Below are 11223 nucleotides of genomic sequence, written 5' to 3' on the forward strand. Positions count from 1 at the left end.
TCATCAGTGCAGAGTTTTGCAAACTTGGCTGCTTGTGTTCCCTTATACAGATCTCATGCTTACCACTGCAGTTCACAAGTGGAGTATCTCCCTGCTTTGGGAATCAGGCCAACTTCATTAAAGCCCACACAGTTGATTTTTTTGCGTTCCTCCAATAGGTACTTCCTTCTTGTGTTCCAGAAACTCTGTGTTCTCTGCACCTCCATTGCTTCCAGCTCTTCTTCCAGCAAAGGAGATGGAGAGGAATGTGATAAGCAGCTTGTCTGGTTAATGAGTTCCCTAGCTGAAGGACTCTTGTGTAATGTGTTCATTTTCAAGTCCCTGATATCTTCCTCCCTTCTTCTGGCTCTCCTGGAAAGATGCTTGGAACCTGGTTTGAGTTGCACCTTCTTTTCCCTTTGTGCCAAGTCACCACATTCATGGAAGCCAGATGCAGACCAGAAACTGACTCTGGATGGCAGGGCTGGAAAGCTGTTATTTGGCTGGGAAAAAACTTCAGCAACACCCAGTCCCTAGCATAGCAGGCTACAACTGCAGAGTCATTCCAGAGAAAGTATTGGGAGATTTTTCTCTCCCTAATTTATGTCTCTCTTGCATATGGCTTCTATGGAGTTGCTAATGTTACAGACAGATGGGCTGGCATTTTACTAGACAGAACACATGGGCTTGATGTTGTTAATGCTTGTTAGCTCCTCACTTTGCAGCTTGACCAGTCCAATATGGTCACCTCACAGATGGTTGGGAAGCTGCAGCCTGGGTGCTGGAGCAGCCCAGCTCTGCCATGCGTGGTTGTGACAGCAGTTGGGATAACGTGCACTTGGCTGCTTTTTCTGAAGGCTCTGGTGTAGGTCAGATGTAGCTGTGGCATCAGTGAGGCTTCCTCATGTGTCAAGGAAAGACACTGCTTTGTAAAGATCCTGAGCCTTTATTGAGGTATTTGCTTGAAAGGCTTGATTTCGTAGCTTGGATTTTTATAGGGTGGGATTGGAAAAATTCTGTGAGCCTGTGCCTTGCTCTCCTTTCATAGCTGATGTTTATAAACGTATTTTATTGGTGAACACTATTTAGCAATTCTGAGACCTGTTAAAAAGTTGTGTTTATGACAGCTGAATTAGAGCCAACAGCCTGTATTGGTTTTGAGTGGACATTCCATGCAATTTTCTTTCCCAGTATTAGTTGTGAGTGGACAGTCTGTGCAATTTTCCTTCCTCTATGTTGTGAATAGTCTGCTGTGATTTACTCAAGTCTTATGTTCAGCAGAACCATTCCTAGACATCACCTCAACAAACTGACCCTCTGCACAGTGGATCTGGTGATATCTGGTTAGAAGATCCCCATCAGAATCTAGGAATGCAAAAGTAGATGAATTTTGTCACCATTTTCCCTCTTTGACAAGACTGGTGTTCAATTTAAAGCGTGATGGTGGAAAGCTGAATGCATCCTACAGGTGAGACAGGGACTTTTAGTTTCAGTACTTGTCCTTTAGAACTCTCAAAGCTTTTTTGGAAAATGCAAAGGTATTAATCCACATTGAGCAGTAGTTCTTCAAACTTATGATTTAAATTGGATATATTTGTCTCTGTCCTAAAGTGCTGAGTAACATTAATGCACCCTGATAACAGCTGTCACACTTTACCCCAGGGGTTGCTCCTCAGTGATAGGTGAAATCACAGCAGTTCAAAGACCTGTCTTCCAGGATGAAAAGCTCTATAGGAATATTCAGATATAAAATAGTAATAGTCTGAATCAAAAAATATGCTTCCCTTTTTTTTTTAAGCCTTTGATCAGATTTTTATGGCTTCACGTTTGACAGTCTAAAGGGCATTAACCTGTAGGAGAAACCTTTTGAGAGAAGATGCTGACTCGCCTTCCACTGCACAGAGCACCATCCCCCAGGATTAACACCTCAGTTTTCCCCACTGAGAGGGGGTGCAGGTGCTTCAGCTCATGTCCTGTCTCTTTTTTACCTGTTTCATCTGTTTCCATCGGGTGCAGAAAAGCTCACAGAGATCAAAACACAAAGCTCTAGGGAGAAACTCTACCAGGCAGCACACCCTCTCTGTGTTTCTTTGCTGCTGAGCTGGTGCAACATCCAGCAGCCCATCACTTCTGTCACTCGTGTGCATAGTGCCTGGGTCGTGTTTCTGATTATGATGGAAGTATACGAGCTGACCTCTTGTGCAGAAGACATTGTGGGGTTGTGGTTCATCTCAATGTTGAATAATGAGAAAGAGAAAGGAAATGTTTGCTATAAATCTCAGTGCACGCAGGGCTGTTTCTCACTTATCCCGCCCCAGTTTTCCATTTTCTTCTTGGCATTGCCAGGTGCTTGCTTCTCTTTGCTCAGCAGCTAAAAGCAGCTTTTTCATTACATTTCCTGGAAAGCCCTTTACAGGCATCCATCCCTCTCTGCCTCGTAAATTCACTTTATATAGCAAGCTGGTGACATGGAGTTCAGAGGTCTTGGCAAGAAGCAATTATTATAAAGAAGTACTCTTCCTCCTTTGGGTTACGAAGAGGATATTGAAGGGGAGAAAACTTCACTGCAGACAAGAAATGGTCATTTGTGAGAGGCTCGATTGATGGAAGAGCTGCACATCCTGCAAGACCTACCTTGGACAGGAGTCTTGTCAGGCCAGGTGAAACCTGCCCGTTACCATAAGAACAGAATGGAATCAGTAAACAGTTGGCTAAATAATCTCATAAATATTTCCAGCCATAAGCACATCTTGTTTTGTTTTGTTTTTTTTTTTAATATTTCTCTATTTTAAATGAACAACCTCTAATTAAAGTGCTTTAGTGGCTACCTGGGGACCCAGTATTTGAGCAGCACGTGATGCTTAGGTGAGATTGATTGGTGAGCCATAACTCAAGTGGGGAATTTTGATAATGATATCACCACCCCAGAGAGCTACGTTTGAGCAATTAGATCTCAAAACCTCATGTTTGGGTTGTTATAACTTCAGCAGGCAGTTTCCATGTGCACACTCACACAGATGCTTTCCCTGGGTATGTGAGTTTTTTAGCTGACTCTGTGCTTGGTGGGCTGCCCCAGGTGTGTGTGTGCCTGTCTGGAGTGACCCATAATGGTGATTTCTCAGCTTTCCAGAGCTCAGGGAGAAGGTGCCAGCCCTCTCAGCATCGGTGCCTCCCCCCTCAATATCTTCACGTGGACGAGGCGGCCTTTGACATTTAGAAAAATCTCAGCATCCAAAGCAAGAGGCAGAAACAAAAGGATTTTCTCATTTAAAGGTCAAAGGAGGCAGCTTCTTAAAAGATATTTTCAGATAGGTTTGTTGGAATGTGGAAGGGTTTCTGTGTACTAACGGGCACCAAGGCAGGCAGTGGGTGCCTTGGGGAAGGTGTCAGAAGGATGTGAGAGGCCATCAGGACCACCCGTGTGCCCAAGGTGCATGGTGACAGAGGCTCTGGGGTACATGGTGAGAGCACTGTAGAGGATTTGGGATGTGATCAGGCAGCACAGCCAACCCTGAAGGACTTCTGTGGATGAGGGGAAGGTGCTGGGGAAGAGGGGGTGACTGTCCTGCACAAAGAGGGGGTCTGAGGGATCAAATGACAAAGGCAAATTGCCAAAGGGTGAGGAGATGTGCACAGCTCACCTCAGGGCAGGTGTCAGGGTGGGAAACACCATAAGGACAAGGGAAATGGCAGGAAGAACAGCACCATGACGTGATCCATACCACCAGAGAGCTGTGGACCTGAATGGAGCAGGAAGAAGTTCTGCATGAAGTCTGAGTTGTGAAGCCTTGGTGCCTCTTCCCTCGGTACACACGGGACTGTTTGCTGTGTGTATTCAGAGCAGCTGAGCACAGGAACACCGCAAGGAAGTGATTTATGGAAGGAGCACAGCAGATGAGATGGAGCCTCAGTGATACATTTGCTGGGTAAATGTCACTGGGTGATGATTCACTTGCTCATTTTGACCCCTGATACATCTTAGCCTTGAAAAGTACCCCAGCAGTTGCATTTGGGAGTGCCTCTTGCTCCTACACATCTTCTGCATTGGTCCCTGTGTTGGAGAGAACAACTCACTTTTCTACCACACTGCTGGTTGAGAGACATTTATATGAATATCTAAACTATAAACCCTTGAATAATTTACCAATTTCCTGGCTTAAGAGGGAGATTTATGATGTTTCCTTCTGGCAGGCGGCAGCTGATCTTGATTCTCCTGGAAAAACAATTGTTCTAACAGCTCCTTTCTCCGAGCAGGTCCAGGAGCAGCTACTGCAAGTTTATGTCACCAAGTAGTAAATAGAGCTGTCTTCTTTCTGGTTTACAGCACAGTGAAGCCTGCCTGCTGATCTGATTGCTCTATGGGCTTGCAGAGCCTGGGAAGAGAGAAACAGGGTGGTGTCACCCTTCAGATCTATGGCAGGACCTGCACACACAGCCCAGCAGAACTGAGTGTGCAGTAGCATGGGGCCACGATTGATTTCCATTGCTTTTCTAGAAAAGGTCCCAACAGGCCTTAAATCAGACTGAACTGGCAATGGAGCTTAGCAAAAACTGGAATCTTTCCTTTTGCAAGTATTTGAGATCTGAATAAAACATAAGATAAACCAGAATCTCAGTAGTTTAGTGAGGCAGGCAGGTTTTTTTTTTTTCCATGAATTAGAAGAAACCTGTATAAATCTATGTAAAGAGTACCTGTGAGATGGTATTCACACAGTACATAGCTTCAGCATCCTGGGCTGCTCTGTGCTCGGGGAATCTGAGGGTGCAAGGGGAATATTTTCATCTCTAGTGAAGTGTTCCACACTGCTGGCTCAGGGTGGTGGGGAAAAGGGGAGTGAAGTGTGATCATGGTCCCCAAAGCCTCCTCTTGCATTGGCTCCTCAATGCTCTGACTACAGGATGGATGAGTGTACTCACAGGCTCAGCTTTTCCCTTGAGCCCATGTATTCAGTTTGACTCCAAATCTTGATGCTTTTCCTGTCACACTTGTCTTTAAAAGCAGCAGCATGCAATAGTGATGTAGCTCTGAGTAAGATGTGGCAGTAGTGCTGGGAACAGAGCAGTTAGGGCTGGGTTGGAATATTCTCTGGTCTCTCCCCATTCCCACTTGTGGACTGTCCTGTTGGATCAGTGACATTTGTTTAGGTTCCTCAGTTTCACATTTTCATCCTAGATGGGCTTGAGTATCAGAATGGTGATTGCTTTACATGGAGCATGTCATGTGAATAGTTGGTGTATGCTGTCACTTGCAATTTCTTCACAGCAGAGGTTGTGTCCAGGAGTTTCTCTTTGAGGATTAAGACTTGTTTTAATTAAAAATCCCCCAAAACCCAGCATGAAACGACCAGAGCCTGCAGTGTATGTTCAGCAGAATATCCCCTCTAGTGTCCTCCAACTCAGCCCTGTGCATCTCCTGCTTGCTCCCACTCCCACACTTTCCATCCCAGCTCTTCCCTCTCTGCCCATGGTTCTCTGGGTGCACCAGGCAGGGAGCAGATGGGCATTTGAAAAGAGGTGCTGTGAATTAACGAGAATATATAGCTATTCTTTTGTACAGTCACTTGATTTGTAAAGCACAGGCTGCAAAGGTACTCCTGCTGTTGAACAAAAAGCAAGAAATCTATCAATATATCCCATGGGTGAAGAAAAAACAGCAATAAAACTAAATAATAAGAAAGGCATCAATGACATCAATTTGAAAACACTCCCATAAATATATATATTAAAAAGTTTCTAAATTTTTTTAAAAGCAATGTGAGGTTGAATGAACTGAGCTGCAGGTATATCCATCCTCACAGTTAGTCTGTAAACCTCTCCCAGCAGAAGAAGAATTTCCTTTTTTCCAAGTGTCTGCCTTCTCACCTTGTTCCTGTTGCAGAAGAAATCATAAGGAACCTGGGTGAGATGTCTGGGGTTTGGAAGCTTTTTTGGATTTTTGAGTTCCTGGGGAGATGGAGGCCACAGGGAGAAGTAAGGATGGTGCCTCCCTCAACCATCTGACACCTGAGAGAAATCACAGACCCATTGAATTCAGTGGGAAATAACAACCATCTCAGAAGCATGTTTTTGTTCATGTAACTTTCTTTTAACATTATTCTTCTGCCTCTGCTGAAGAAGAAACTTTGTTTATGAAGAATAGCTTGAGAAATCACCAGCAATCTCATTAAAAAAGATTTCTTTTTTCAAATGTAGCCCTCACCCACAACAGCAGTGAGCTCAAAGCAGAGGGAAAACTTAAAACATTTATGTTACTCCATTTCCAAGACGCTAAAACACAAGCAAATCGTCTGGCACTGGGTGCTAAATTTCTTAAGGAACTTGCTTTAATTAATTAGACTAGTAAACCAATTAATGGATTTACTTGTAAATTCTTAGAAAATTAATTCTGTGCCCAAAGAGTGTTTTAAATCTGCGAAGGAGGCAGTGTGTATTTCCTACAGAGCTTGAATTTTAGATGGATCCAATTCAGCTCTGACTTTGGAGACACAAGTGATGCATTCATAATACTCGGACCTTCCCATCAGCTGAATCCAAGTGGGGGATTTGCAAAACAAAACCTGTGCTGCTTTCACAGCCCACAGCCCCCATACCACCTCCCAGCTATGCTGCAGCCTCTGGCTTTACACAGATTGTGAGTGTACATCCCTCCCTGGGCCTCCAGCTGGCTTCTTCAGCTGCTGTCCCTACCCTCTTCCTACTCAGCCGCTTGACTCTGACCCCATGGTACATTGGATGGGCAGAAAGCAAGGTGGGGGAAGCTCCAGCAAGCAGCAGATTAAAGCACTGAACATCCTTTGGAGTCACAGAAAACCAACCAAGCTGAAGTGGAGGAGATTTAAACAAAAGCTAATTTACTTTTCCCTGCCAACACCTTGTTTTGATTCCCTGCCTGGCTCAGGGGTGATGGGGGCATCCTCGGTACCTCACACTCCTGGCAATCACAGTGACACATACATGAAAAGATCATAATCAAATGTGTCCAGACTCCTGAGAACACAAAATCAGACAAGCAGGTTCCTCAGGGCTTTTGGCAGTTATCTCTTCCCTCCTCTCCTAGCAGGTAAAGCTATGTTTTCCTCTTCACAGGCAGTCCTTCACTCTGGCTCTTGGCATCCTTCAGCTGGGCTGGGGGTTCTGCTTTGCTCCTGCCCACCCCAGGGGGATGCCAGCTCTGCCCCTCCTCAGCTCCAAGGGGAAGCAGAGCTGCAGAGCAATTAGGAATGGGAACATTTTGAAGAGGAAAATGACAGCGGGGAAAATTAGCATTTGTGCTCTGATGTCTTTGCTGTTTATTAATAAACAAGCAGCTTTCCTGCCTCCGGGGATAGGAGAGGCTTCACGCATTCCTTGCTTCTCTTGCATTTAGTTTTGGGGGTTTTTTGCTTGTTTTATATGTTACAGGAGATTTGTAATGTCTTCCCACATGTTGAGCTTCCTTATTTTCATGAGAGCATCTCTGGAATAATTCCTCTGGAGCTCTCAGCTTTGCACTGCTGGCCTGACTTAAACATCCAGAAACACTTTAGGGATGTGGGGTGGATCAGCAACTCCTTGGGAAGGAGTCAAGTTAATTAGGAACAGGTCTGCCTCCTTACAGAAGCAGAATGTCTTCAGGGATAAATGTTTTCATGGAGGGAAAGCCCTTGCACACAGCTTCTGCCACCTGGCTGCTGATGGTGATGGTGTCCCCTGCATCAAGACAGGCAAGTCAAAACCGTGCTGTATTAATGGGCTTCTTGTTCTTTTCCCTCAGGCCTCCAGCTCCTCTGGTGGAAAAATGCAACTTCTAGAAACTGAGTTCTCAAGAACCATCCGGGACCTCATTGAACTCCACCTGCTTCGCCAGGACAGCATCCCAGCCTTCCTCAGTGCCCTCACCCTCGACCTCTTCAGCCGCCAGACCATTGCTTAGTGTCCCACCACCAGCCAGCAGCCAGGCATGGAGCACCCCTGGGCAGGACACTTGAGGTAGCAAGGACAAATTCTCCCCCTCCCACCCTTAATTTGTGGCATTGGGTAAATTCTGTTTTGCAGGGAATTCTTTCTTCACCCTTCTTTCATTCTGTTTTCCAAACTCCATCGATTCTTCTGAAAAGAATCATTTCCCTCCTGTGGGAGGGCAGATCTAGATCCATCCCAGAGCTCTCCTGTGCCAACCCCTCCCTTTGAATTGGGAAATGTGTTCATCACTGGCCAGACTGTCAGCATCTCTCTAGAAATATGGTGGGAACTGCTGGCTGGAGGAGCCACAGCATGACCACTCACAGCTTTTCCCAAAAAGATCCCCCAGTTCTGGGCTGCAGCAGAGAAACAAACCTTGCAGGAGGCTGGTGCTTCCTTTCTCTGTCTTCCCTAATGGGAGCCAAGGGTTTGGTCACTGAGGACAGAGACATGGGGATGTCAGCCATGAGTAGGAGGTTTTTTGGAGACACCTGCAGCTCTTGAAAATAGCTCATCAGTCAACAGGCTCGACATTATTTTCAAGGTCCCCAGTTACCTGAGTGCCATCACTCAGCACACAGGCACAACCATAGAAGGCAATTTGAAGACCCTATAGCTGTGTTGACACCTCTTGGTTATCTCAGGACTGCAGAAGATGGGAGGGAGCTCTTTGGGGTGTGCTCACTGCTGCTAGCTTCAGCCTGCTGCCTGCCACTGGGCTGTGGGGACCTGCTCACTGTGCTAGGGGCCTCCCTCCCCTTCTTCTCTGTAGAGGATATAGCACCCCCTGAAGTCTGGCATTTTGTGTTACAATGGATACAGTTCTTCTATCGTAAGAATAAAGTGTCACTTTCAGGCTGGATGTGTGACTCCTTTATTTGGGATGTACACTGTGCTCTTCCTGGGCTCTCTCACATGTAAAGCATGAGAATGACTGTCCATCAATGGTCTGGTGCTGGTATTGCTTTGAGAAGTTGGGACATCAATATCTCATTTTTTCCAGGAGGTCTCAGTCATGCGGTAAACTTGATTCATGATTCGTTTTTTATGAACTTCTGTGTATATTGATGTCATCTTGATATTCGCAGGGACATACTTCCAAAGCTTGGAGAGAAGGAAGCAGTATGGAAGCTGGAAAGCTCAGATGCTCACAGTGGCTGCAGGATTGGCCATGCATGGGTGGAGTCACTCTGGGATGTGTCTACATGCACAAAAAATGGGTGCTCCAGACCCAACTGATCCCAAGGGGAGAGACAAACTTGTGCTCGGGGGAGGCTGCAGCCCCCATCTCCCCAACCCTCCTCACCACAGGGTTTGCAGGGAAGCACAATAGCAAAAGTTTGGTGTTTTCTCTTCTGCTTGAAGAAGTCCTAGTGGAAGATAAATTGTCTGGCACGCGGTGCCAGGGGAACGCTGCCCGATTCATATGCACAGCGTGGCACTGAGAGGCATCTTCCTCAGCCATGGGGAAAATGAATCGTGACGTCAGCCACACTCAGCTCCTCCACCAACACAATAGCAGATCCTGGCTGCCTCTGGAAATTTTTCTCCTGGCTCCTCGCAGGAGAAATGAAGTAATTAATAAGTTTACAATAAACCCTCTATCTTAGCAAAACACGGTTGAGGCGAGAAGCGATGCTGGAGAGTGACAAGGGAAAACACGTTCTGCCCATTGGATAGTTGCCTCCCAGGAGTGAAAGGATAATAAGTTGGGGATGAAAACACAGTAGTCTTCTGAGACATCTTCGTTAGGGAGGAGAGACACAGATGAATTACTGCTCTGCACCCCATCCTAGCAAGACTGATTTGTTCAGCTAAGTTGAATACGGCAGCACAGCTGGGAGAGGAGTGATGTGAGGATGGATGCTGAGCCAGATGTGCTGATGTGCTACAGCTCCTGGCCCTGCTCGTGGCTTGGGAACCTGCTTGGGTCCTGCTTTGGCCAGCAGCATCCCTTCCCTGCTCGTGGCATAACTCCATGGCTCTGCAAGCAGGCCTGGGCACAATGTGAAACTGGGCTTTTGGGAAGCTTGGCCTCTCCAAGGCTTCCTGATGGAGGCCTGGAAACATTCATGTGGAAGCATGACCACTGTGAGGCCACAGATGGGACACAGGCTTGCAGTTGGGCATGGGGGAGAGGCGCAGAGGCTCCCCGAATTCCAGCTCCAACACTGAATTCAGGATGAAGCTCCAAATGCATGGCTGTAACCTGCCACCATGGCACCTCCTATGGTAGGTATCTGCCACCATCATTGTACTGCTTGTTTCAGCTGTGACCAAGCTGCAAGGTGTAACTGGGACATGGAATCTCAGTGATTGCTTCTTCCATACCAAGCTACACAGGGCTTGACAGCCCAATGTGGGGTCCTGCCATCCCATTCACTGCCCCCCAGGGCAGTGTAAACACAGACCCTGGGTGACACCAGTGGCGAAGCAGGCTCTGACCAGCCAGGTGGTAGGGGCACAGAGTCCTATCTGGCTTTGACTTGTTCTTTGCAAAGCTGCAGCCCTGTTATAGGAAAATCCTTTCAGAAAACCTTGAGTAAGCAGTTACAAATTTGCAGTTGGTGAGAGGGCAGAGGTGAGAGTGTTACCAAGTGTGTGTATGCTCTCTGGGTCTCTGGGCATGCTGGTTGGTTTTATGTGCTATAAACTATAAAATATGATTTATTAATGCACAGCTGGGGGACAGTGCGTGTCAGAGCACTGTCTTGTTTGCACACTGCTTCCAAGTCCCCTCTCTTCTACTGATCAACCCTTTTCATCTGCATGCATATATAAATACCAAACAGGGGCAAAGAGCTGTCAAGTACTGCCATACAGTCCTTGAAAGCAGCAGAGCTCTTGTCTGAGCCAGGTTCGTGCTTCTCATAATGCCTCACCTCGGAAAGTGTCACCTTTTACTATGGCCTTGTCTCTCCTGTCTCTTTTAGCATCATTGCATGTTGGTTGTGTGAGTCTGAGAGTTGTCCTGGAAGTGAGATTAGAGACATGTTTTGGGGGAGGATCCATGAGAAGCTTGGGATGCATAGACATTAGTTATGGATCATATCTGTGTAATGCTATAGGAGAAAGAGAAGGGGGAAGACCATGAAGCTGTGATGGAGGTGGGTGCCTCAGGTGGAAGGTTGTGAAGTGGTGTTGAACAGAGGGTGTTGCCTTGCACCCCATCCACAATCCCCCAGCATTTTTCCCAACTCCTTAAGGGCAGGGACACCTTTCCCTCCCCAGAGCTCCTCACAAAATGCCTTTTCCTTTCTCCTGCCTCTCCCAGTGCAGGTGGGGTTAATTGTCAGAGGTGGC

General features: G+C 46.6%; 1 protein-coding gene across 2 annotated transcripts in view; it reads left to right on the forward strand.

Annotated features, from left to right (window-relative positions):
* Positions 1 to 8773, forward strand: part of MAD1L1 (mitotic arrest deficient 1 like 1) — a 339536-nt gene extending 330763 nt beyond the window's left edge. Inside the window, exon 18 of one of the 2 annotated variants that reach the window (XM_030459652.1) lies at positions 7733 to 8773. In XM_030459652.1, the coding sequence (XP_030315512.1) occupies positions 7733 to 7891 (159 nt within the window). In that variant the 3' untranslated portion in view covers positions 7892 to 8773. The remainder of the gene's footprint in view (positions 1 to 7732) is intronic. The other variant, XM_030459653.1, reaches the window with a different exon arrangement.
* Positions 8774 to 11223: the final 2450 nt, after the last annotated feature.

Source organism: Calypte anna, chromosome 14, assembly GCF_003957555.1.
Source record: "Calypte anna isolate BGI_N300 chromosome 14, bCalAnn1_v1.p, whole genome shotgun sequence".
NCBI lineage: Eukaryota > Metazoa > Chordata > Aves > Apodiformes > Trochilidae > Calypte > Calypte anna.